We start from the raw sequence: 27,834 nt of genomic DNA on the forward strand, positions 1-27,834 counted from the left end.
CAAGTGAACTCTCTTTTTTTTTTTTTTACATGATCAACCAACTAAGAACTTGACACTCTTTTTCTTTCCCCATTATGATCTTTCATTCATTTTTTTTTTTTTTTTTTTTTTACTTTGGGGAATTCTAATTGACACACTTAAGAGTTTTTCTTCTTTTATTTTCTTGGTTCCTATTGGTTTTCTTTTCTTATTGACACTCTTTGATCTTTTTCTCTTTTCTCAAACCCAAGATATAACAACTTAAAAACACACAAACTCACTCATTATCCTAGATGCTAGTTCAAATGAGGATCTTATGCTAGCAATAGATGAGAACAAACATATGTCGCTCCCAATACTCTCAAGATTTTGCACATGACAAGCTATCAATAAGAGACCTCACTCAACAAATCGATATTGGTTTCAAAGAATGGCAAGGGTTCAAGGGTAGGGGAGTGCTATTTGGGTTAATCAAAGGATAAGACATGGAATAAGATAACCCAAATGTGTATGAAATCCATGATCAAGTATGCAAGTGCCCATATGCAAGAGAGATTAAATTCATTATGCTCAAGTTCAGTTTGTAATTGGTTTCAAGAACAATGTCAATATCATATGAGCAACATGTTTCAAAAAGAGTTTTCAAGGCTCAAGAGATGCTTGTAGATATGTTCTTTTCATGGCAATTTCAATCATGGCTCCCTATGCATAATTCAAAACTCACAACTCTTTTTAATTTTTTTTTTTTTTTTTTTTTTTTTTTTTTTAGAAATCACAAGAAAATCCAAAATGCAAATCATTAAAATCCACACAGATGCAAAGTGCTAGATATGTCAAATGCAAATCATCCAAATAAAACCAAGCAAAATGATCAGTTTTTATAGTACCCCCACCACACTCGAATCACACAGTCTCTTGTGTGACTTTGAATTTGGAGTGGTTTACATGATAAGTAAAATAAAAATTACTAGAGATGTGGAGAGATTTTAAACCGGATTAGAGTACTTACCTTGTGACTGTAGCGACTTGAGCATGTCACTATGGATATGTCGCTATGAGCATGTCTCCACAACACTTGTGTTTCTTTCCTAGCCTCTTTTGAATCCTTTCCTTTTCCTGAGCACCTTCCAAACTGAAATGACACACAATTCACACAAACAAACACACAAACAAGGATAGTTCACACAATTTATTAAAAACATTCACACATATATACAAAGGATACTCTTGAGATTTCCTCCCAAGTGAGCTTGTTTTAAGTCTCTAGCTTGACTTTGTGTGCTTGCTAATCATAAGTATCAAAAGGTTGAGCCAATGCACCTTTGGTCCCTCTCCTCCAAGAACAAGGAACCAAGTATGCAAAGGAGCACACTACTGTCCATAGAAAATAGACAGATTTTTCCTCAAAGAGCTTCACTAAAGATATGACATGAGTTATGAAATGCTCCTTGAGGTTCAGATGATCATGAGAATCAAAAGCATTAGGTGGAAACACAAAATCAACTACATGTTCAAATGAGGTTTTAACAAAGTAGTCAACTCTATCTCCATCAATCAAATAATACACAATGTTCACATTCTCATGATAGTTTTCAGCATGGGGGTTTTCTATCTCAAGCAAGAGCTTATCCACATCAAGTTCATCCCCTAAATCAGGAAGTTCAAGAAGAGGTCTAGGTTCATCAAGAATGAAAAACTCAGATTCAAGATCAAATGAAGCACATAGATAGCTCTTGTCAAAACAAACTTCAATATGATCTCTAACAAGTTTTTCTATTCTCAACTCATCTAGTTTCTTAGTTTCACATATCAGATCAAGACATTCATTCATGAGCACAAGAGAATTAAGACCAGAGATATTATTCTCACCACAAGGCAAGCATATTTCCTCGAGTTGAAGTTTTAAAGTGGAAATTTCTATACCTTCCAGTTGGAGTGGTGGAGCCCAATACATTACCTCATTAAGGGCACAAGCAGCATCTAACTCATACTGGGTAACCTCCCTTTCTTCAAACTCTGCTCGGTCCCTAATGAGGTGTATCCGGATAAGTTGTGCTAGGTTTCTCTTTGTCTTGTCCCGATTCTCTTTCATTCTCTGAAGCCGATGCAACTCATCCCTTTGGTCTGGTGTGAGTATGCGTATATCAAAGGGTGGTGGCTTCACATATGGCTGATCTTCAATGCGATCTTCAAATGTCTCTTCCTCTTCTTGTGGCTTCTCAGAGTAGCTTGAAGCCATCTCTACAAATAACAAAAGCTAGAAGAAGAGGTTAGTAGCTATACAAAAGCAAAACAAAGCATAAGAAAATAAAGCTTAGTCTCAAGAAAGTTTGAAATCTTAATGACAAATCTACTTAGTTCCCCGGCAACGGCGCCAAATTGATTACGCGTTTAAGCACACACCAATTAACCTAATGTGCCAACAATACCACAATCGAATGGTATGTCATTGTAGCATTTTAGGATCGAATCCACAGAGAACTAGAGACTTATAACACCAAGAATACACAAACCTTCCTAATCTAAGCAAACAAGAAGATAGATGATTTGTAACAAACTAATATCCTAGAAATATAAACAAGTGAATCCATGGGCTAAGGGAATTGACTTCAAGTAACTAAGATCCAATCTAGGTGACAAGCTTTCAATCAAAGTAATCTCTTAAGTCTAAACACAATTTTAGACAAGTCCTATGTCTAGGTAAATGTCCATTTGCTTAGAAATCATTAAACATCAAATGTCTTTGGCTTAATTCAATCAAGCAATCTTTAAGTTCAAGTTTAATAACTATCTAGCAATTTTAACATCAAGTGTCCTTGGCTAATCTCACTAGAGCTTAGTTGAGTTGATTCAAACACTTCATCTAATCATGTCTGATGAGAAGTGTTTAGAAATCAGGTTTAGAGTGATCAAGACTAAACAAGCATTAAAAATACTCAACAAGCAAGTTCATACAAGGATCTAATACAATAACACCATAGATCTTCACTAAGTTACTCTAATCTCCCTAACCCATGAATTCTTAAGGAAACTACTCACTAATCTTCATGAAAACACTTAATCTCATAATAGATTGAAGCATATTCAAGTAGATACAACAGAGAATAAAGATAAACAAGGATTAAATAAGCAAAACGAAATTAAAACTCAAGAACAGATGATGAACAATTGAAGAACAGCTCAAGAACACTAAGAACAATGATATTTCAAAGAGAGAGAGTTTTGACAAGTTAAATTATTACAAAGTTGGATAATGATGTTTCTTGCCCACTCTTATGATAAAAAGAAAGCAGATATTATACATAAAAGTAAGAAAAATCGTGCAAAGGTAAGGTGGGTGGAAGAAAGTGGGAAGTTGGTTAATCCCATCAACTTTCCAGTGGTCCCCGGCAAGGGTTGATACACCTGTAGTAAATCGATTATAACTTATCCAATACAGCTCCAAATGACTTGAAACCACTTCCATTGGAAAGCTAACTCAATTTCCAGTGTCTCCACCAATTTTGAGCTTCAGAAAAGATCTTTAAGGCTTTCATCCGTGTTCATCTTTCACTCTCCGGATTCGGGAGCGACCTCGCTGTGTCGCTGCGAGAGGTCGCTCCGGATTCGTTGTCTCCGGGTGATCAATACGCGAGCGACTCTTCCCTGTCGCTCTAGTGAGGTCGCTCCAGACTGGTGATCAGAGCGACTTGGTGGTGTCGCTCCGGACTGGTCGCTCCCATCCCTTGTTCGCCCAATGACCACTCTAAACACTCCTTTTTGAGCTCCAAATGCCTCCAAGTACTCCATGTGGTACTCCAATACCTGATAAGGACTCATGTATGCAAAATGCAACCTAAACATGGCTAAATCCTAATCTATATGATCAAAATGCACATGGATGAATGGATAAAACAATAGAAATATGCAAGATATCAGCTATCTTAGCGAGCAGAGCCTGATTGAATGCTTGGATGTCACGGAAGTCCAAGCCGCCAGAGCTCTTAGGCAGTGTAAGTTTGTCCCACGAAATCCAGCATATATTTTTTTCTCCCTTCTTTGAGTCCCACCAAAATCGTGTAAGGACTGATTGGATGCGTTTGCAAACACTTACAGGTAGTTCAAAGCATGACATTGCGAAGGTGGGCATGGTGGAGAGGACTCCCTGTAGCATTACAGATTTACCAGCCATCGAAAGGAACCGTGAGGGGCAGCTTAGAGCGCGTTGTACCATTCTGTCTACAGTGGATGAGAACAGATCCTTTTTGCTTCTTCCAAAGTGCTCAGGCAGCCTAAGGTATTTACCCACTCCTCCCTCTTTGTCAATGCGTAGGTGTTGTTTCACCCTAAGTCTGACGTCTTGTGATGTTTTGGCAGAGAAAGAGATAGACGATTTAGCCACATTAATCATTTGCCATGACGTTGTTTCATAGCTGTGGAGTATATTGAGGAGCGCAGTACAGCTCTGGGGGTCAGTCCTTGTAAAGAACAATGTGTCATCGGCGAAAAGTAAGTGGTTTATTCTAGGACTGTTTCTAGAGACTCTTATCCCTGCCATTGTTCCATTGATTTGAGCTCTTTTGCAGAGTCCCGAGAGTACCTCTCCACAGAGTATGAAGATGTATGGGGAGAGGGGGTCTCCCTGACGTATTCCACGTTGTGGAGAGACGCTACCAGCAACCACATTGCTGATGAGGAAAGACCGAAAGAGTAGGACACTGTGGTGATGCACGTCATGATCAGCTTTATCCAGGTTTGATGAAAACCTAGTCTCTCTAGAACAGCTTGTATAAAAGGCCACTCCAGCCTATCATAGGCTTTACTAATATTTGTTTTAACAGCCATAGAGGTGTGTACCGTCGCTCCTGAAGTCTTCAAGTAATGAAGCATCTCGTGGGTAATAAGCACATTGTCGGAGATGGCTCTATCAGGTATAAAAGCATATTGGTTTTCAGATATGATATCCTTTAGCACTGGCTTCAAGCGTAGACAAGGATTTTTGAGATGATTTTGTAGTAGACGTTACATAGGGAAATAGGTCGATAATCAGACACTTGTTTAGGACTTTGGACTTTTGGGATTAGTCTGATATGTGTGCTATTGATAGTGATGGGTAGAGAGCCTGTCCCGAAGATCTGAATTTCTTTTATAATTGCAGGCCCCACCACATTCCAGTTAGACTGGAAGAAACTAGCCGAGAAGCCATCTGGCCCCGGGGCTTTATCAGGATGAATACCAAAGAGAGCTGCTTTCACTTTAGACGCTGAAGGCAGGGAGATGAGCAGCTCATTTGTCGATGCGGATATACACGGAGTTAGAGCTTTGTTGACGACCTCAGTGGCTGGTGGAGATATAGAGGTGAAGATCTGTTGGAAGTAATGTGATATGGAATCCGTGATCTGCTCATCCTCAAACACTGGGTTGCCTGTTTGGTCTTCGATGGTGGTGATTCTATTTCGGGATCTGCGTCCCTTTGTGGAAGCGTAAAAGAGTCATGTATTCTTGTCACCAAGAGTCAGCCAGAGCTAGCGGCTACGCTGCTTCCAGAATTCCTCCTCGTCTCTGTAAGCGGCAAGGAGCTTTTGGTTGATGGAAGATATCAGAAGGTCATCAGCAAGGTTGTCTGTCATTGCTACATCCAAGCTCCTTCTAAGTTCCTCTATCAGGCGTTGACTATTGATGTAGTTGCGCTTGCTCCAAGTTGCAATAATGTGTCTGCATTTACTGATGCGAGCAGAAACATCCAGGTTAGGATTTTCCAGCCAAGCTTTCTCTACTAGATCAGAGACTTCAGTGTTGTCGCGGAGTCTCTTATCATATCTAAACGCTTTTTGTTGTTTCTTCATTTTTGAATCAAAGGTTGAAAGGAGGGGCCGATGATCAGAGCCCTCGAAAGGTAGATAGTGAGAGCGCGTCCATTGGGGAAGAGGTCCGACCAAGAGCTGTTAGCCATAGCTCGGTCTAGGCGACAGTTCACAAGGTGGGTGTGACGTTTACCTCTCCAGGAGAGGAAATTTCCAGTATGCTTGAGATCAAAGAGGTCACACATAGATAAGAAAGATCGGAAAGCAGTGAAGGAGCTCTCAGGGCGTTCCCTACCTCCAGATTTCTCTGAGTTGTTAGTTATCTCGTTAAAATCCCATGTCCGGAACCACGGTGAGTCGCGTGTTTCTGAGATGGTGGAGAGACCGTCCCAAACTGCTTGCATGTTTGGTATTTCTGGAGCCCCATAGACGAAGGTACCATTGAAAGTTGTCTGCTTAAAGCTGATCTGAGTGTCAATGAAGTTTGGGTTTGAGTCCAAAATCTGAATATTGAGTTCTTTTTTCCAGAGTAAAGCTAAGCCCCTACCACTTGTGGCGCTAGGAGAGACCAGGAAATAAGATTCCAGACGCAGGGGTTCCAGTTCCTTGAGGACAAAGCCATCTTCATTCCTTGTTTCTGATAAGAAGAGAATATCAGGGGAACTCTTCGCACAAATGTCTTTGAGCTTTAGAACTGTCTGTGGGTTCCCAAGACCACAACAGTTCCAGCTCAAGACGACTAAGGAAGAGGAGGAGGATGGGTGGGAAAATCCTGATGACGTCCCTCATTTGCTTCAGCAGGGAGGTGTGCTTGTCTGTTTCCCTTAGAAGTTGCATTGCTCCTCGGCCTCTGAGACAGAACAGGGGAGGCATATGGGAAGCCATGTGTTGAGGGAGATCCCTGGAGAATGTTGTGTTTTATGGAGCTTGCTCCTGGTAGATTTGGAGGGCTAGGGGCCGTTTTTTTCCTCTTCGTAGCTGTAGAGTTACCTAATCTCTGGAGAGCTGATTTCTTCTTGCCGGGGGGGGGGGGGGGGGGGGTGGGGGGGGGGGGGGGGGGGGGGGGGGGGGGTGGGGGTGTTGTCAGGAAACTCCAGTCTGTTGAAAACCGAGGGAGGAGATGGGATCACCTCAGTCTCTCTAGATAGATTTGCAGATGCGGCCGCTATTATGCCTGCAACTGTTTCCTCCATAAGTCCATCCTTCTCACACTGCATGACCCTCTGTTTGCGAGCTGCACTTTCGGCTGGGTCGGTCACATTTATGTATTGATCAGAAACTGTCTGTAGCTCTGCGAGAACTTCATTCCTGGTTGGAAGAAAGGGAGGTTGGGGGAAGTCACAGTTTGCGAGAATTCTCTCGAGGGGTGGTCTGTTAGTAGCATCATGTGATCTGGTGTTCAGATGAGTTGAGGGGTTGCTGCTCTGGTCCTCTGCAGGACGAGGAGCAGGCGTGTGCTGTTGCTTTCCTCGCCATTGCATCTGGGGTTGCTGATCGTGGTGGGGAGATAGCTCTTTTCTTCGGTTTGTCTGGGATAAGCTTGTTCCCTAGCGGCTGTCCTCGCGCTGCAGGGAGGATAATCCTATCTCCAAAAGGGCGGCCATACCTATCCAGTCTCTGATGGAAAGGTTCTCAAAGAGGTGCTTGACTAGTGTCATTCCTCTGAGGAGGAGGTCTTGCAGGGCTTCCGTCTGAGGATCGAGTATCACCAGTCAGCTCTTCACGGTACCTGCGCTTCTCCATTGTATCAAGATATCGGGCAGTTGAAGCAAAGGGGCAGTCACTAGCTTGGTGGCATAGCCTGAAGCAAGAGGAGTAGTGACTCTTAAGGTTTTCATAGTCAAGAGATACAGCCAGTTCTTCTCCCGAGTCGAAATCAATCACCGCTTCTTTGATAAGGGGTTGGAGTCCGTCCATCAGGACCCTTATTTTTGCTGAGGTCTTTGAGATCTGGAAATCTTCAAGATTCCCTATCTCCCTACCTATGTGCCAGAGCAATTTTTCGTGCCAAAAGTGAAGCGGTAATCTTTGCAGACGTATCCAAAAGGGGATCTCAGAAGGGAAGAGCGGGGAGATAACATGTTCCCGTTTTTGAAGTATGACCATCCAGTGATGATAGGAGTAAGGTCTGTTGGCAAGAACCTTTCTTATGTCCTCTTCCAGCTCAAATCTAAATTGGAAGCAGCTTTTACCAAGGCCAGAACCTGTCACCCTTCCTCTTAGGATCCAGTTTCTTGGCAGCGAAGCAATAAGACTATCAATGGGTTGTGCTCTTGCATTAGTTACTCTTCCGATGAGGGTCAGAGCATTTTCCTTTATTAGGTCGGAGGTATCAAAATCCGGAGCTCTGATGCATTTTCGTGTCGGTTCCGTTGGGTGGTGGGCGATAGATTTCCCTTTTTCCACTGCTGTGTAACGTCTGGTGGCCATTTTATGTGAGTATTCGGAGTTTTAGCAGGAACGCTGGTGTGTGAGTAGAGGTTGTTCAGCAGGCAGGAGAGCAGACAGCACCTGAGGAGTAAGCGTCGACTCTAGGCTGCTGCGCGTACGAGGGACCCGCTGGCTTAAGCCAGGGGGTCGGAACCTGGTTGAGAAAAATCCGATCAGTGGTGGTTTTCAGTAAGACGGGAAGTTAAGGACCGTTGGGTAAAGGCGGGAGAGGAATAAAGTCCAGTAGATAAAACCAAAAAGGAGAGGTAATTTGAATCTAGTAGGCCAGGTGGCAGAAGAGCGTATCTACTTAAGGAAAGTCAACTTCGGGAGCATAAGAGGGACCAGAAAGTAAAGACTAACACCGAAAAGAGTGTCTAGAAGAAAAGGAGAACAGTTTTCTTGGTCTGTAAAAGGCTATTTAACGGTGTTTGTAAAGAGTGGTTTCGAAAGTAAGAAGGTAGACAGTATTTTCTGTCAACAATATTTATATCTACAACAACTAAAAAATTCAAGTCATCTATCATCTTAGGTCAAATTGAGTTAAGCAGAGTCTAAAACATTCACTTGATAATTTTTTTTTATTTCATCCTATTTGATAAATTATATGTCTACAAAGAAATAGATAACAACATCATGATTTTGTGACAGTCAATATAAGATCACTAAAACTATTAAAATAATAAAATATATATATATATATATATTTTACAGTCATTTTTTTATTTGTCATTTTCAGAGATCACCATTTTATATATATATAACGGTAAATAATATTACTATTTAATTAAAATTATAGTGTAATAAAGATGCCTAAAAGACATGCCCATCCATATTATAAAGCAAGTGTATTGTGTCACATGCTACCAAAAATTAAATTAGATTTGATCCGTGTTTTGAAAGCGCGTAATAATTATCTTTGTAAAACTTTATTTAGAAGTTATAGTTGTATCCATAATTTATGTATTGTAAGTTTTTCTAACTTTGTGTATATTATTTTTAATAGTTTACTTAAATTTGAGTTTTGAATTTTAAGAAAAAAATATAATCATTATTCTATATAGGTTTTCTTAATTTGAATATTTCTAAATTAGATGAAAATAATATAAATATATATATATGAGAAATGTCATTTTTAGTTTTATTACACGTGTATAAGTTTAGATTTCAATCTTAAAATTCTTAAGTAAGGCAAAGCGTTAGTTTGAGATTTTAATATAATTTATATTTTAAAGTTGCGAAAAGAAAATTTTAGAAAAACTTAGTTATTCTATTAACTAATCCGTACTATAACGCAATATCATAACTAAAAATAATATTAAGTTGTAATAAAATAATCATTGTAAGTTTATTATGTATTGTCTTGATTTAAAATATATTGTTTTACGGAATAAAATATATTTATATAAAATTTTATTTAGTTTTAATATTCTATAGCCAAGTTAGAGTTTATACAAATATAATTATAATAATCAAAATAAAATAATAAATTTAGTTGGTATGTCTCGTATTTTTTTTGAGTTTAACTTTAACAAATTAAAATTGAAACAGAATTATACATCTAAAAAATGTATTTCACCGGTTAAATTTTGTTTATATAAAAAAGTTAGAGAAGCTATCTACTATAGCACTTAATTTTTTTTATCATAAATATAGCACACAAGAGTCAAAATGATCAAATTTTTCATAAAGAGGTAAAAAAACATTTTAACCCGTAGGGTCAACTTAGAGTTTTAGATTTGAGAGGTGAGGTTTTGGGAATGAGATTTTTTTCTTAAAACATAAATTTAAAATTTAAAAAATAATTTTTTAGCATGGATCATCTATTCTGGAGAGTTTTACCACAGATGGAGGATCACCAGTTTGTATGGATACTATGGTACATCTGAAAAGCTAGGAATAATAAAGTTTTCAGCAATTTGGATATGGACCCTATGGATACGCTTAAATTGGCGGAAACAGAATCGACATTGTGGGCTGAGGCACAAGTTGTGAATGACCAGAGGATGCCACCACCAATAATAGATATGATATTGTCGTCGATCCCAGGAAGATGGTGTTTCACAGATGGCTCGTGGAAAGAGGGGGTTACTTTTTCAGGGCAAGGTTGGCTTAGTACTTTGGAAGGTTTTAATGGATTGTTGGGGGCGAGGAATGTTCGGGCTAGTCTTTCGCCTCTTCATGCGGAGATGGAAGCGCTACTATGGGCAATGGAATGTATGAGGAATTTACGTCAATTTCAGGTCACGTTTGCAACAGATTGTTCTCAATTGGTGAAGATGGTTTCGGAACCAGAAGAATGGCCAGCTTTTGCAAATTATTTGGATGATATCAAGATCCTGAAAGAGAGTTTCTCCCGATCAGAGCTTATCTATGTACCACGAACGCACAATTCAAAAGCAGATAATCTAGCACGCAGTGCTAGAAAGCAATCGTCTTTCGTCGTTCACATGGATGAAGATTACCCGGTTTGGTTTACAGAGTCAGTATGAGTCTGTATTGTTGATGACAAAAAAAAAAAAAAAAAAAAATAATAATTTTTTAGAAGTAATTTCAAAAATATAGAGGTGAGATTTTGGGAATGAGAATTAATTTTTTATTTATTTTAAAACATAAATTTAAAATTTAAATAATAATTTTAAAAGTAATTTCAAAAATATTTTTGAAATTCAAAAAACAATTCTTGAAAAAAATAAGAAGAAAATTCAAGAAAAATGTTCAAATTGAAAAAAATTATTGTCCAAAGAAAATAAATAGTTTTTATTATTTTGCTAATTTTTTATATATTTAAATATTTCTTTATAAAAAGGTCTCTTACCTGTTTAATAAAATAATTTTTGGTCATGTTCCTCCTTATGTGCCTTTTTTGTCAAAATAACCTACTTTAAAATCTTCTAGGAGATTTGTTGAAAGATTAGTTGAAATGGATTAAAGTGTATTTAAAAACATCTTGTACTTGATTTTACATGATTGATGAAATAAACCATAAATCTGTAATTGCAGATATATCCATCATAAGTCATTTCAATATATTATAAAATAATATAAATATTAGCTACTTTAATATCCTATTCTTATAAAGTAAATACATATATAAATATATATAATTTTTAGTATCTATATAAAAAAATATTTTAAAATTATAATATTTTTATTGATTTTATATTTATTTTTATAATATGTTTTATGAATTAAAGTACATTGCCAGATCTAGGAATTTTTTGATATTTTGTGTGTATTACACTTTAATTGAGTTTTACAAAAAAAAAAATTAATATATTAAAATATTTAACTATATTTATCAGTTAAATTAATATTTTATGCTATAAATAAATAAATAAATAAATATAATTTTATAATTTTATATTGTGTATATAAGTCGAATTTAATTATTATTTAATACTTCCTCTGTTTTTTAAAGATGAATGTTTTGGTGTTTTTACACATATTAAGAAAACACAATAATCATGCATCATTTTTTGAAATTATCAAATTTCAATGCTTTTTAACCAATATTCTTTCAATAAATTCAATTAATTTTATTAAAATTTACAATTTTTGTATAGAAAACATAAAAAAATCTATCTTTGTGAAACAAAAATTTTCTCTAAAACTTCTATCTTAATGAAACGGATGGAGTATTAATTACGAAATTATTTAGATATTTATAAAGTGTTAGTATTTTGTATGAACCTAAATATTTATATTTTATAAAATATATAGCAAGATTTTAAATAATAAGTTTTTAAAAAAAATCTGTATGAATATCATTTTAGTTTATGAATATTTAACTATTTAGTTGATTTAGTTTAGTAATTAAGTTGTTATACGACATATTGGAATGTATAGTTCATATAAAATGCTAAATTTGATAATATCAAATAGTAAATCAAAGTTATGTCCAAATAGTGTTTTTTCTTCCTAATGGTATATAGATCAAACAGGCCACATTTTCAATACATTGTGAGTAATTTAGATGGTTTAATACATGAAACTGATATTCATGTCCCAAGTTCGATGCATTAAAATATGAGCAAATTAGCTCAATACCCTAAAAAGAGTGGGATACCATTGAATTGGGGGAAAATGGTAGTATTGGGGGGAAAAAAATTGAAGGGAAATAGGGTATAGAATGCAAATAGGTGAGAAGTTGTGTGTAGGGAGTACAAATACTCTTAAAATATTTTATTTATCTTTTCTGAAGACAACTTTTCATTTTGCTTTAAGAAAAAATATTTCATTATTTTCTGAAGGCAACATATTTCCACGTGCTTTATATTGGGACACATTGCTAAAGGACACCTAGATTCAACTTATATCATGAAATAAGAAAAGAGAAATTTTCATCATTATCACATTGTTGATACCATTTATCATATTTACTTTCATTAATAATATATTTTCACAAATACATTCTTCATTAAGAGACAAAAAAATTCTTATACCCTTACTTTACATATATGTAATAAATAATTATTTAAATAAAAAAAATAAAAAATAGTTTTTGAATTATACGTTTTCAAGTTTGAACTAATTTATAAAAAAAAATCAATTTTTATTTTATTTTTCAAATTTTCTTTCTGAAGCTCGAAGATTCTTTTTGAAATTTTTTTATATTTTTTAAAAAAGTTTTTAAGTATTTATTTATATATTTATTAGAATCTTAAACTCCACGTTCCAAAACCCTACACCATCCCTTAACTCTAAACCATAAATTTAGATTAATTAATCTGGTTATAAGTGTATTTTTACCTCTTTAAAAGTAGTAAAAGTAAACATGAAAATGATATTAAGAATGTGTTATTTTAGGCAATTTCTCAAAATAGTGCAAGTGACTAAAACAGTGTTTTAAAATAAGATCTGAGCGCTTGTACATGCGACAACGTTTATGCGCAATAAGATAGTTGATCTTACTGTTTTTATATTTTACAATATTTTATGCGGATTTATATAGTTCAGATGAATAACAGCATTTAGGCAGACATTATACAATATGCACAGACATTTAGGTGGATTTCGAACATTAATACTCAAAATTTTCAATATTAGTGTTATTATAAATTTTATTAATATTATTATCTATATTAATTGTTACTTATGTATGTATTTCAATTATTATAATTATCAGTCTAATTGTTTGCAATATTTTTAAACTATCATTTTTATATGTTTTAAATGTTTTTTTTTTTTTATGATTTGACAATATTTATATGTTTTACGATATAACTTCATATATAAAATTATATTTAAAGTATATTTATAGTTAATTTTCTATAACTTATGTTTATATTAATTTTATATTTTATGTAAAATATATATTTATAGATACCAGGTTTAGGCATAAGCGTATACGGATAAACGCTAAAAATCTATTTTTTACGTAATGAGCGTCAAACGGGTTTTAGAACACTGAACCAAAACCATACAACATCAAGAACAATTCTAATGTAATATTCATGATGTGGCCCATACACGGAAGATGCTTACTACTGAGGAACTTGCCGACAGTTTTCTAAAAGAATTGGCCAACCTAAATTTGAAGCAAACATTTCAATGTAGGCGTTTGCATTGAGCAACAATCTGCAAACTCCAACTTAAGAGAGGGTCTCTTTGGGACGCAAAGTCACTGTTTCTGCTTCCAAAATGTTCTATAAATCTCCCAATATTTTGTATATTTACAATTCGGATAACTTCATGTATTGGAGGAATATTTACTTTTCTTATTGTTCTTTTGTGAAACAGACATCCGAAATTTCTCAAACCGCAACCTTTTCTTTCTGATGCTCAAACCGCATCCCTTTGTTAAGAACTCGTAGTTCCTAAGTTCAAAAAAAAAACTCGTAGTTCCTTAGAAAGATTATAAAGGAGGATAATTCACACCTTGGATGTAACCGGTGACCAAGAAATGAAAAGAAATAATGTATTTTTTACTATTCCTAATTTGTTTTATCATTTACAAAAAATTATTTTTTTCTTTGCATTCATTCTCATTCATTTTATGTTAGAGGAATATAGAACAAATTTGTTTCTCACCAAAATTGATAAGGAATCATTTTCTTTTTCATTTCTCTAATATTATTTCTCTGCATTTTTCTCCTACTCATTCATAATATTTCTGTAATAGTCACCAGTTAAACCCCTTGTCTACGTAACGTTTCTGATGTAAAATTGAAATTCATTTCTTTAACAAAATGTAAAATTAATTTCAGTGGAAAATTTATTTGGTAACGGAAAAATTTCAAATAGGAAATTTAGAGCCTATTTACTTTATTTACGTATTTAAATTTTATTTTTCCTTGACTGATCCAAGATTCCTAAATTTTATTGTTCCTGTCTAGAAGAGATGATTTTCCACGATTTCTATAATATTATAACGACAAGTTTGCAGTTTTCCGTGTTCACTGAGCAGTTTTTTCTTTCCAAATATTTTAATAAATGATAATTATTATTTTAATTTTCCTCTTTTATAGTTTTCATGACACATGGGTGGCTGATAAGGAGTGCAGAGTTTTCAAGTGGTAGTCGTATATCATATAAAACTATAATCTGTACTATATCCTGAATTCTGACCGACAAGCTTTAAAAAAAAAGAAGGAATTATTCTCTTTCAGAATATGTCATATTTGTACCAAACTTATTTTAATATAAAAATTGACTATTATGAATTTTCTTCCTCTTTATTATTGACTTTTCACCTGCTAGAATCAATATATAGTCTGGTTTGGTATATAAATGAGTGATACTTTTGTTTTTTTATTCTCTTATAATGATGTTGAGATATATTAGTCCAGTATTTTCATTCTATAAGAAAAAGCATGTTAATTTCTACGAGGCTTCTTAGTCATTTCATAAGCATATTTCTTAACCTATTCATACGTGACTTTCCTGAAGTCCTCTTAGATCAAGATAACAAAATTTGGTCCAAAGTTTGTGGTAAACTTAGAGTGGTATGAAGGTTTAGTATCACTTGGTGGAAGAACATTTCAGATTACTAGTCGAAAATGTTTTAAGACTGGTACGAGTCCACCTAATGGTGACATGTTATAGGACTTATCTTGGTCTACAGAGTGGAGCATAACCATTTGATCCCAAAGTATATTATTCAACCATAGGATCATAATGAATGTATATATGTTGTAGCTAACAAGTTTTGTAATGACCTACACCAATATAGCTGCTGTGTTTAGAGATAATTCTCAACACTTGCTCGTGAGCATCAACTTCGCCAAGCTCGGTTTGGTACTACACATGATAACAATCATAGAAGTCAAAACAAGTAACTTATAATATCCACTTAATTAATTAGTCCAAAGTAGAACCGTGGAACAACTTTTTGTTGACCCCTACAATTAAAGAGATCAAAATTAGTTGTTTGCAACATTGTGAAAAAATCAAAATGGTATAAATATTTAAATTTACCGAAAACAAAATAAATTAAAATGATCAAAATGCATTTAAGTTAAACTCTATGGCACGGCATTGAAGTCAGGGGACACCACCATCTAGTATGACACCAACTCGCGGATCCGAATGTTAGTCTACTAGAACTGCTTCATCGTGAAAATTGAAGTTTTTTTCCCTAATCTAAACGCCTCTTTTTTGCTTAAGTTTCGTGTTCACGCATATTAAAACCAGCATATAGATACTCTTTTTATCTTACCCTTAATAACGCACTTATGTATAAATTAACTGTTCCAATAAAAACTTAAAATAAAAAGGATAAACCTAAAATTTGTTTAAAATCTGTATTAAATGCAAAACGCCTTTTCGTGTAACAAAACTAAAATCCCAGAAAAGGATGGTTCGCTGGAGTTTTCAGATGATTTTGAAGTACCTTCGATTAATAAGCTCTATTAAAATATTCTTGTTCACGTATATATATATATATTTTTGGTCAAACTATTGTTCGCGTATATATTTGTCCAACATTTAATGGACAATAATAAGCAGACATGGTGTGACGTCATCTGACTAACTAGCCGTGCATGGATTGGCTGCTTTAGAAATTTCTTCGCTTTGTCTACTTGAAACTGACATGTTTATATCACTTTAATAGTGGTTATTGAACTTGCTTGGAGTATATATATATACGTGCTTAATAGGCTGTATCATTGATATATAACACCTTTAAAGCTTTTATAACTTGGAACTAAAGAATGGTCAGTCTAACGTTCTTCAGTTCGGCCTCATCTTTATCCTCTTCTCCATCAAAAATTGTCAAGTCTAGGTACTGGTTCACATTTGTAATGCAAGAAATATACTAAAAATTATATATATACTAAAAAAAATTCCCCTCTATCTTTGTGTTATAATCCGTTTTATCTGATATGTTGCACTATTTCTTTATTCTACAGTTTAGACTTCGAGTTGAAGAAACTTGGTAAGATTTCCTCATCTTTACTCTCAAAACTCTGATATGTATGTAATTTTATTTGGTTGTCGTCATAACTCATAACCATCTTTTACCATGCGCAACTAGATCACTGGAGCAGAGTCCCAATTTTACAATATATGTAAATATAACCTTTTAAAAAATATTTTAATACATCAGATAAATTCAATAAAAATTGGACAAAGACTACATATATTTTGAGACGGTTCAGATATCATAAATCTGTTCATTGTTGTCTTAATGTCTTCTCAGGTGGCTGCACAAAACTGGTCCGCAATGTGAATTTGGAGAAACTAAAGAACAACTATTTGTTTCCCGAAGTAATTTCATGATCTTTCTAACTTTATTGAAAAATTTACATATACCGATTGGAGGTTTCATATTTCACATGTCACGAGTTTTCACATGTCACGAGTTATAATGATGTTAATATATATAGATAAGCAGACGTGAGGTTGAGCACGTTAAAAAGCATCCAAATGTACAATTAATAAGCCTTGGGACTGGTGATACAACAGAGCCTATACCGAAGCAGATCACCTCAGACATGTCTAACGTAAGATTTATCGTACTTCTGTTGTTTTTAATTTTTATTTGCGCGTTTGTTGGTTTTCATCTGTTCCCTAATTCTTCGCAACATATAAATCGGGGACAAGTATATACTAGTATGAAATAAACCAAAAAGTACATGGACCGTTTAAAAACGCAACAAATACGAGTTGAGCTGGGTTTAATTGTGTTACATGCAAAAACTTTCTATGTTGTAAATGTGTATGGCATTCTTCCAGTTTTCCTAGTATTTTTTTTTCTTCCTTTTCCTATTCAAAAATTTAGGTTTCATAGTATTTTTTATTTATTTTTCTAATAAAAAAATTATGTTTCCAAATATTTTAACGTTTAAATTTTCAGTTTTGATGTTTCAGTTTGCAGTGCAAAAAGAATAAACAATAATTGGCAGTGATATAAGAGCACAGTTATAATTGGAGATATCTGACAAGGGTTATCAACTATTAATAAAATAAGAAAATTAGTTAAATATTGTTTATTATTTTGGATATTTTTTATAGAAAAACTCTTACCTAAAAGAAAATTTATTTAATATTTATATTTAATTAATTATATATAACGTTGACGAGAAATCTAAAATGAAAATGCTCTAGTAGATCGGCCTAACTAATCAAGTCTGAGTTTTATCCAAATCTACAAGCCAAAGTGAGCCATTAAAACCTGGTTTGATCCAATTAATAATCAATCCAAGTATTGTCTAATATGGAATCCTTCGTCTAGAGTTAGAACACTTCAACTGTTCTCAACGCTTTACTAATTTATGTTCACGTGAATTGTTTGTTTTCTGCATATTTTGTTGTTATGCTCGTCGACGCATGTGTCGGCTCTTTTGTCTGTAGCTAATAATAGCTCTGACAGTCGATCTTTTATATATAATCTGTTTTGGTATATTAGATATATGTGGATGATAATGGGGGTGATTGGTAGTTGGTACAGTTCTATTTATTTCTAAATCACTAAATTCAGAGTAATCAAGCTTTAATTTTTTTTCTACAGTTCTTTAAATAACCTACAGCTGTACAAGTGCTCTGCAGAACCAAATATCCAAAGCAATTTTTTAGTGTTTTCCATAAAATTCTACGGTAATAAAATCTAAAACCACTGCAAAAAAATTAAAAAAAATTTTCTACAGCAAAAATTTTAAAGCTGCATGCCATTACCAATGAGACCCAATATGAAAACTTTTGGAATTATATTAGGAGAGCAAGAAAAGTCATGTTAATCCTTGCCCAATGTCAATGCGTCGTGAGTGTCTTTGTTTCTTTTTATTAAATACTTGTCCCATTAATTATGCTGCTAGAATATGGCAAAAATAAAAATAAGAATAACGTTTTTAATAAAAAAAAATGTTTTTAATAAAATAATGTTTTGATAAAATAATGTTTTAAATAAAATAAGTTTCTATGTCACATGTCTATGATTTTGTAATTTCGTCTGTTGTGTGCTCTTATAGTGTAAACTGTAAAGTTTATTTGACTGCATGACTTTGGTAGGTTAGATCAGTTTACTTTGTTTAATTGTTGTTCAGGTATTTCCTTATATATGTGAAGAAACTATTAACTTTTGAGAATGAACTTATCATTTGTTTCTTTTATTCAAATAAAAGCACAAACCCTGGTCCAACTGGTCACATTCGAGTTTTCTAAATCATTGGTGATCGTATTAGAGTAATATAATATCTGTAGATAAATGTTAAGTAATTAAGTGTGTTCAATTCTGGACCATTCAGTTTGCACATGCCCTATCAACTGTGGAAGGATATAGAGGGTATGGCCTGGAACAAGGTGACAAGGTAATTATGGTCTTTCTTTCACCTTGTTTTGACAAAGTTATTGTGTGTCAATTTAATTTGTTCTTTCTTTATCAGCACGGTTACTATATATTAAAAAAAAACTAAAGAAATATATTAATTTACATATACATAATTTAATTTTTATAAGAGTGAGTGTCTTTTCCTACATTGACATTTTATTTGGTACCAGGTTCTTAGGAAAGCTATTGCTGATACGTTCTATGGACATTTGCACGTGAAAAGCAATGAAGTATTTGTATCAGATGGTGCACAAAGCGATATTTCTCGTATTCAGGTATGGATCATGAGATGTTTTGACATGTAAGACAATCTCTTGACGTTATGCTTACTTGATTTCATCCACAGCTACTCCTAGGTTCCGGTGTGACAATTGCTGTGCAAGATCCTACCTTCCCAGTACGTAATGTCATCGATTTTATTTTATGTTTCATCTGTACTTTCTTTCAATAATTGCTGAACATAAAAAGCTTAATTGGCTAAAAGATGGAAATAGAGAACTTCTTGTGAATGCTAGTCTTTGCCTCTTATGTTGCCTTCTCTTTGTGGAATTAGGCTTACATAGATTCAAGTGTGATTATTGGCCAGACTGGTAATTTCCATGAAGCAACCAAGAAGTACCAAAACGTTGTCTATATGCCTTGTGGACCTCAAAATAGTTTTTTCCCTGATCTATCAAAGACTCCAAGAACTGATGTCATCTTCTTTTGTTCTCCTAATAATCCTACTGGTTATGTGGCTTCAAAAAAACAACTACATCAACTAGTTGAGTTTGCAAAGACCAATGGTTCTATTATTATTTTTGACTCTGCATATGCTGCATTTATCGAAGATGGCAGCCCACGTTCAATATATGAAATCCCTGGTGCTCGAGAGGTGATACGAGTTTTCATGTATATATTTCTTGGAGTTATGTTTCATTACATTCATATATATTCACAACCATCAATCATCATATTACATTTTGCTAGGTGGCAATTGAAATTTCATCATTCTCTAAGTTTGCTGGTTTCACTGGTGTTCGGCTTGGTTGGACTATCATCCCTGATGAGCTCTTGTACTCTAATGGTTTTCCCATTATAAATGATTTCCATCGCATTGTAACAACTTCCTTCAATGGAGCTTCAAATATCGCTCAGGCGGGTGGATTAGCATGCCTTTCTCCTGTTGGACTTAAGGTAGTTAAATGTTTTAGCATTAGTTTGAATATTTTGTTTATTTTTATTCAACATCATCTTTATTTTTTCTTTGGTTAAACATGATAGGAGATACGCTCGGTGATCAATTACTACAAAGAGAACAGAAAGATACTAATGGAGACTCTGGCATCGCTCGGCCTCACGGTTTATGGTGGCATAAATGCTCCATACTTGTGGGTTCACTTTAAAGGATCAAAATCATGGGATGTGTTTGCTGAGATTCTTGAAAAGACTCACATAATTACAGTCCCTGGCTCAGGTTTTGGACCTGGTGGAGAAGAATATTTAAGGATCAGTGGGTTTGGACGTAGAGACGATATGGTTGAAGCATCGAGGAGGTTGCGAAGTTTCTTCAACACTCGAACCAAGCATTTTCCTTTTCTCTCTTCCGCTTCTAATACAAACTAAGTTGAACGCATCTCCGGACTTATATTTACCTTGCCTTGAATAATACCTCCCACTTGTATGATGCATATAAATAAAAGCTATGGGACCATGTTTAACTTTTATTCATAATTAATGAATAATCTTATATATTAATTTATAATCCTATTTTTTATCCCCTTATAAATAGTCTACGTTGGACCATTACATTTAACTAGATTTTCTATTATTTTTATTTTTACTTAATTTAATTATTATTAAATATATACCCTAACCTAAAATTAAAGAACTAAATAACTAATCTATTATTTTGAATGATGAGTTCAATTTATATTAACACTACTTTTAAGTAAATAATCAATTATATTTTATTTATTAATATAAAAAGAATTATATATACTTACTAATTCATATATACAATTGTACTTTAATTCAAAAGTAAAACACATTTTTTTAAAAACCTCACCAAATACATAATAATATATCTTATTGATAAAGTAATAAAACTAGATATATATATATACATATATATGATAAAATAAATAGTAATAGTCATTATTATTTAATATGTTGGAACATGTTATTATTGATATTTTTTATGAATATAGTTTCAGGGGTTATTCCAATACATATAATATTTATCAAATATAAAACTCGCTGAACAAAACATAAAATATACTTTAAGTTAGGCTTGAGCATTCAGGTACCCGTTGCGATACGGGTTGAGTATTTGGAATTTTAGTTCTAATTTATATCACATCCTAGGTGTCATTCTGATAAATTTGTAAGTACAAATCGGGTTCGGATATAACACTTCGGTTTTGCTTATAAATTGTATCACATCTAAAATCCATAAAGTAACCATATATTGTTTTTGATTCAGGTTATATGGGTTTGATTCGGACATATCTAAAATTAAATCCAAAATTAAAAACCTCTCAAGGACTCGGCACTCTAAGTTGGTAAAGGGATAAGCCTTGCTGCTATGAAACTGTAAAGCTTCAAAGACAAGGGATGTGGAGTGAATGGTCGCACGAAGGATGCGGAAGGCATCCGATATTCCAACTCAATGCCCTAGGATATGACACACCAAGACGACAATGAGGATGATTCCCTGGATATGACGCACCAGGACGAATCGGTTTGATCCCTTGGATATGACTCACCAAGACGGATCGAAAAGATCAATGGATATTACACACCATTGAAAGAAAAGTGAGAATCACTCTCAAGGTTCCAAAAATAATCACTCAAAGCTTCTCTTATTTCAATAGAGATTACAACTTATTTATAGGAAACTAAACTTGTTGAGAAAGCTAGATAATTAATACATAGGAAATCACAAAATAGTGCATGGAGGAGAGAGAAGGTTATTGGAACAAACAATCCTTGCATGCAGGAGATATAAGCTTTCCATGCAATTTAGTTTCTGATTTTCGTCACTTTCCTTGGACATCAAAAAAACCACTTGATTTTGATTCTTCTTGGACTTGTAACTTCATAAAAATGGGCTGGACATGTTACCTAACATCATAGGTTGATTTCTGATTATTTTCCATGTCCAAAACTTCATAAACCTTCCCAAGATCAAATCATACTCCTTCTCTTCAAAAAGATTTATCCTCAAATCTTGCTCTCCGAATAAATAAAACTTGTACACACACTTTCCAAAGATCCAGCAGATTTGTAGAACATAAATAATAAAACTCTTTTTTTTTTCTTTTTTTTTCTTTTTTTTTGTAGAAGATAGAAAGAAGATAATGGTGATAACAGAATTGAATACCAAACTCAGAGTGTTGCTCTGATACCAAATGATAAAAACCTCTCGAGGACTCGACACTCTAAGTTGGTAAAGGGGATAAGCCTTGCTGCTATGAAACCGTAAAGCTTCAAAGACAAGAGATGTGGAGTGAATGGTCGCACGAAGGATGCGGAAGGCCTCCGATATTCCAACTCAATGCCCTAGGATATGACGCACCTAGACGACAATGAGGATGATTCCCTGGATATGACGCACCAGGACGAATCGGTTTGATCTTTTGGATATGACTCACCAAGACGGATCGAAAAGATCAATGAATATTACACACCATTGAAAGAAAAGTGAGAATCACTCTCAAGGTTCCAAAAATAATATTCAAAGCTTCTCTTATTTCAATAGAGATAACAACTTATTTATAGGAAACTAAAGCTAGATAATTAATATATAGGAAATCACAAAATAGTGCATGGAGGAGAGAGAAGGTTCTTGGAACAAGCAATCCTTGCATGCAGGAGAGAGAAGCTTTCTATGCAATTTAGTTTGTGATTTTCGTCACTTTCCTTGGACAACAAAGAAACCACTTGATTTTGATTCTTCTTGGGCTTGCAACTTCATAAAAATGGGTTGGACATGTTACCTAACATCATGGGTTGATTTCTGATTATTTTCCATGTCCAAAACTTCGTAAACCTGCCCAAGGTCAGATCAAAAATAAAATCCAAAATTAAAAAGCAAAACATAAGAAAGAAACTTATTTATATATGATTGGATATTTAAGGTACTTATTGAAGATTTAAATACTTATTTTTATATATAGTTTCAAAATAAATATAGAATTGAGTATTTGAAGTACATATTTATGTTTCAAATATTTACATTTGCAATTAATTTGGACTTTCGGATCGGTTTTTTGGATTTCTTGGGTTTTTTTTTATTTTTCGGGTTTTCCGTTAGGGTTCGGCTACGGCTAATAACACTTCGAGTTCGAATATATGGTTTATTACACTTCGAGTTCGAATATAAACTTTGGATTACGGATTGTATGCTCATGCCTACTTTAAGTAAAGAGAAAATGCAATTATATATAAAAAATTACCAAAAACTTTTTATGCGCTTTAGCGCGGCTAAAATTCTAATTTTACTTTAAAACAAAATAAAATTTGCGATAACATTAAGGTAAATTTTACTTTATGACTACTGGGAAAGAAAAAAATAAATATGTTAACAGAAACCAACCACATTCTTGAGTAATTTTCATGTTTACCATTTTCTTGGTACAATTATACATATTTACCAATGCTAAAGAAACATTTTAAAAATACATTTTTCAAGTGGCAAAAGATTTTTATACTCTTGTTTTCTCTATATATAATAAATAATTATTTAAATAAAAAATAAAAATTAATAACTTTTTTATGATTTCGAATTATATTTTTTCAAATTCAAACTTTTTTTAAAAAAAAATTGATTTTTTGGGAGTTTTCATGTTTACCACTTTCTTGGTACCATTATTCATGTTTACCATCACTAAAGAGATATTTTCAAAAATACATTATTCGTTAAATGACAAAAGATTTTATACTCTTGTTCTTTACATATAATAAATAATTATTTTAAAAAATATTTTTTTTTTGTTTTTTATTATACTTTTTCAAAAAAATCAAACTTTCTAATAAATTATTTTTTTTTGAATTTTGTTTTTCTGATTTTTATTTTATTTTTCAAAATTTATTTTTGAAACTATTTTTCAAAACTTTTTTATATTTTTTTAAGTATTTATTTATATATTTATTAGAATCTTAAATTTCACATTCTAAAAATCATATCCCAACCATCAACTTTAAACTCTAAGTATAGATTAGTTAAACTTATGTAGTATTTTTGATAATTTTCCCGCATTCTTTTCCATTAGTACATTTATGTTGAAGCACCAATTCAATGGAGAACGAACTAACAATGATTACTGCCAATTCATAATCTAAAACAATACATTCTACAAGATAATAACGTAAAAATTTCACAACATTTATATACGAAGATTTTTGTTAGAAATTTTAAATAAATTCTCAAGTGAGTATTTTATAATTTTTAAAAGAATAATAAGAAAATAAAAGAGAGTGAAAATAAATTTTCAAATGAGCCAAAAAAAAAATTCAAATGAGAATCTTTGATATCCGTGAGAATTAGACACATACAAAAAGGTGAAATTTTTCTTTGTTTCTTGATGGTTTTCAAATCGTTTTAGTTTCTATTTGTTTTTCATTTCATGGCAAGACTTTTATCTACTTAGAAATGAGGCAACTGTTCCTCGAAACGTAAATGAACTGATGCAGTTATTTAAACTGAACGCTAACATTTTTGTTTTTGCTCTAAACAAAGATCGGTGATATATTCTATTGGTTCGTAAACAAATATGGTCTATATCGTAGAGATGATTTGTACGGTTACTGTTTTGCTAAAGATTTAAACGTGAATGTTGGGTTTTACGAATCTATATACTTTGTCTGAAGAACCTCCATGAGCCCTTTGTAAAAGGGTTATCGGGGACCCGAGGGATAATCGTTTTCGATGAGGGAATTGGAAATTGGGATGAACCATTCAGTGCCAACTTGAAGATAGTTAGAATCATTTGTCAAAATCTCTTCATTTTGCCATTCTTCCCATTTCTCAGCTAAACCTTCTCCTTCAAGCATCCTCACCACTTCCGACATTTTAGGACGTTCCAAAGAAGAAATCTGAGTGCATAGCAGAGCCATTTGGATCAGCTGCTCCACTTCTTTCTCCTCGTATTTCCCTTCTAACTCTTCGTCCACAAGACTTTCAAACTTCTTCTCTTTCAAAACCTCTTTCACCTAAAAAAACACGACACTTACACTGTAAAGGAAAATTGGCAGTTTTGTAGATGATAAGAAAACCATGAAACATACCCAGTCGAGTAACATGATATCATCATCATTAGCAAGGCGAGCAAGATCAAAAGCCTTTTGTCCAGTGATGAGCTCAAGAAGCATGACACCGTATCCAAAAACATCAGTTTTCTCAGAGGATTTTCCCGTCGAAAGGTACTCAGGTGCAATATGCCCAATCGTACCGCGCACAGCAGTTGTCACATGAGAGTCATTATAATTCATGAGCTTTGCTAGCCCAAAATCTCCAACCACAGCTTCGAATTCTTCATCTAACAATATGTTGGCAGCTTTCACGTCACGGTGAATGATTTTTTGCTCGCACTGATCATGTAAATATGCCAGCCCCCTTGCTGCTCCCAGAGCGATATGCTTCCTTTTTGGCCAATCAAGTGCTGGATTACCTTCAAGTCGTTCTAAAACATGATAGATACATATATATAAGATAACAGAGATAATATACATGATTATGTAGTTAATTGTTTTTTATTAACTGGGTAATTGTTTTTAAGGTTTTATGGTTTTCTTATATATAGCCGTTTAGGCTTCGCTAATTAACGAACTTGATTTCTAAATGACCTTTATAGCACGTGCAAGTGACATAATTTAAAACCTGCATGTTAAGATACCTCTTAAACAAGAAGCAACACTTCCATTAGCCATATAGGGATAAACGAGCAATCTTTCAGTTGGAGTCATGCAAAAGCCACGAAGACGAAGCAAGTTCCTGTGAACAGCCATACTAATCATCTCGACCTCGGTTTGGAACTGAAGCTCTCCACCTTGGGTACGTTCTTCCTTTAGCCTTTTGACAGCCACTAGAGAGCCGTCGGCTAAACGTCCTTTATACACTTTACCAAAACCACCTCTGCCCAATACATTTTTGTGGCTAAAGTTGTCTGTAGCAACAAGCAGTTCACGCAGTGAAAACCTTCTGAGTTGTCCAAAATGAACCTCTGGGTTTTCTTCAGCTGCAAAAATGAAATGAAAAAAAAAATCAGGCAAAGAAGTTTTAGTGGGGAAAAAAAGAGATGAAGATAATTTTGACTAACCAGGTACATCAAAAAAGCGATCCTGTGATCTACTTCTTATCCACCAAGCAAACGCAATGGCTGGACATGCAAATAGAACTGCTGCACCTGCAGCAACTCCCCCTGCAACTGCTGCAGTCATTCGACTCCTTGACACTGGAGGTGAAGGTGGTGGAGTAGAGATAGGAGGAGGCGGAGAGGGTGGATGCTGCCGTAAATTATTATTGGCAAAACTGCAAAATAAATTTCAGAGAATTAGTAACGCGTTAACATGAATATCTCCATCGAGCCGAGAATAAGACTAGGGACAAGAAGGCAAACCTAATAGGAGTGAAAAGCGAGAAGGAACCATTAACAGGAATATCTCCATTGAGTTGATTGTTTGCGACATCCCTGTATTTTTTTTTGTCATAACTTAAGATCGCATCAACAAATATTTGAAAAGAAATGAACACTCACAGAACTTGCAGTGACACAGCAGTCAAAGACAATGGAATTTCGCCAGACAAGTTGTTGTTATTAAGACGCCTAATCCACATACAAAAAAATAACATGCCATAAATATTAACCAAAGCTGAGTTAAAACTGAAAAAGATGCAAAGATGATTTATTTATTAAAACAATAGTGCTATTTTGAATCCAACAACATGGAATTTTAGGGCAATGACTGAAATGTGTTATTGAATTTGTACAATTAGACTCTATCTAATTCTGAAGCATTTTTGCTACACAACAGGGACCCAGCCAGTGACTTTTTTGAAGATAGCTTATATTGAGCAAAGGCCAAATGATATTCAGTGGAAGAAGGAAAGTTTGCTACATCTATTAAGCTGCTTAACTTTCTCACAATTATAAAGATAATAAAGATGCAAAGATACATACAAGAAGCGGAGTTTGTCTAGTTTGCCAAGCGAGGATGGGATAGGACCGCTTAGTCTGTTCTGGTAAAGATCTAAGCTAACCAGTTCCCTCAAGTCTCCAAGCTCTTTTGGTATCTCCCCAGTAATGTTGTTGCTGTAAAGCTCCCTGTCATTAACTATACTTTTAATAATAGAATTTTTATTTTTATTTTTGAAAATCTCTATAAGCCTACTTTTTACTTACAAGTACTGCAAGTTTGGAAGCTGACCAAGCTGTGGCACAAGTTGACCAGACAGTTTTGCATTCCCCAAGTCACTGACCAAACATCAAAACAAGGACTTTTTGAATCATTTCAATTTTTTAGAAACAGAGAGACAAAGACAGAGAAGAACTTACACACGGACAACTCTGTTCTCAGGATTGCAAGTAACATGAAACCATGTACATGGAGAAACACTGTTCTGATTATCCCAGCTTTGGAGTGCGTTGGTAGGATCAGATAAGCTGTCCTTAAACGCAGTTAAAGCCTCACCTTCTGAGTTTCCGACGGCTCTGAGAAGCAAATCGGAAAGAAGGATCAGCCAAATAAAGCTACGTGGCCATTCCATTTTTTTTTTATGAACTTGTCAGAGTAAAAGCAAAAAATCCTTAGAGCTTTATGAGTGAACTTTTCAACGCAAACATTGGATTCAAACCTTTGACGAAGGAATAAACAAGGGAGAAAGGTCTT

General features: G+C 34.0%; 3 protein-coding genes across 4 annotated transcripts; 1 reads left to right on the forward strand and 2 right to left on the reverse strand.

Annotated features, from left to right (window-relative positions):
* Positions 1-7,394: 7,394 nt before the first annotated feature.
* On the reverse strand, positions 7,395-8,192 carry LOC125583032. The gene has a single exon (XM_048749570.1). The coding sequence runs from the start codon at positions 8,190-8,192 to the stop codon at positions 7,395-7,397; it is 798 nt and encodes a 265-aa protein (XP_048605527.1).
* Positions 8,193-16,285: 8,093 nt separating this feature from the next.
* On the forward strand, positions 16,286-20,704 carry LOC111204598 (aminotransferase ALD1, chloroplastic). Its single transcript, XM_022699699.2, has 10 exons — positions 16,286-16,419; positions 16,547-16,572; positions 16,837-16,904; positions 17,024-17,140; positions 18,881-18,943; positions 19,134-19,238; positions 19,310-19,360; positions 19,517-19,837; positions 19,933-20,139; positions 20,227-20,704. The coding sequence occupies exons 1-10, from the start codon at positions 16,349-16,351 to the stop codon at positions 20,566-20,568; spliced, it is 1,371 nt and encodes a 456-aa protein (XP_022555420.1). The 5' UTR covers positions 16,286-16,348; the 3' UTR covers positions 20,569-20,704.
* Positions 20,705-24,684: 3,980 nt separating this feature from the next.
* LOC111204599 (somatic embryogenesis receptor kinase 4) lies at positions 24,685-27,756 on the reverse strand. Of its 2 annotated transcripts, XM_022699700.2 has the most exons (9): positions 27,501-27,755; positions 27,348-27,419; positions 27,126-27,269; positions 26,703-26,771; positions 26,565-26,636; positions 26,265-26,476; positions 25,842-26,183; positions 25,234-25,628; positions 24,685-25,158 (listed from the first exon to the last, which is right to left on the reverse strand). In XM_022699700.2, exons 1-9 carry the CDS (start codon positions 27,710-27,712, stop codon positions 24,844-24,846), a joined length of 1,833 nt encoding a protein of 610 aa, XP_022555421.1. In that variant the 5' UTR covers positions 27,713-27,755; the 3' UTR covers positions 24,685-24,843. The 2 variants fall into 2 exon arrangements, with proteins under 2 accessions (XP_022555421.1, XP_048607091.1); XM_048751134.1 differs by lacking the exon at positions 26,703-26,771 and having other exon boundaries at positions 27,501-27,756.
* Between the last annotated feature and the right edge of the window lie 78 nt (positions 27,757-27,834).

Source organism: Brassica napus, chromosome C3 (assembly GCF_020379485.1).
Source record: "Brassica napus cultivar Da-Ae chromosome C3, Da-Ae, whole genome shotgun sequence".
Classification (NCBI taxonomy): domain Eukaryota; kingdom Viridiplantae; phylum Streptophyta; class Magnoliopsida; order Brassicales; family Brassicaceae; genus Brassica; species Brassica napus.

Excerpts from the sequence above, each read along its gene's own strand:
- LOC111204598 (XM_022699699.2), top strand. The coding sequence starts at position 16,349 with ATGGTCAGTCTAACGTTCTTCAGTTCGGCCTCATCTTTATCCTCTTCT. Across the intron at positions 16,573-16,836 it reads CTTCGAGTTGAAGAAACTTG|GTGGCTGCACAAAACTGGTC; the intron begins GTAAGATTTCCT and ends ATGTCTTCTCAG. Across the intron at positions 18,944-19,133 it reads GCCTGGAACAAGGTGACAAG|GTTCTTAGGAAAGCTATTGC; the intron begins GTAATTATGGTC and ends ATTTGGTACCAG.
- LOC125583032 (XM_048749570.1), bottom strand. The coding sequence starts at position 8,192 with ATGGCCACCAGACGTTACACAGCAGTGGAAAAAGGGAAATCTATCGCC.
- LOC111204599 (XM_022699700.2), bottom strand. The coding sequence starts at position 27,712 with ATGGAATGGCCACGTAGCTTTATTTGGCTGATCCTTCTTTCCGATTTG. Across the intron at positions 26,477-26,564 it reads TCGCTTTTCACTCCTATTAG|TTTTGCCAATAATAATTTAC; the intron begins GTTTGCCTTCTT and ends TTTATTTTGCAG. Across the intron at positions 26,184-26,264 it reads TCGCTTTTTTGATGTACCTG|CTGAAGAAAACCCAGAGGTT; the intron begins GTTAGTCAAAAT and ends TCATTTTTGCAG.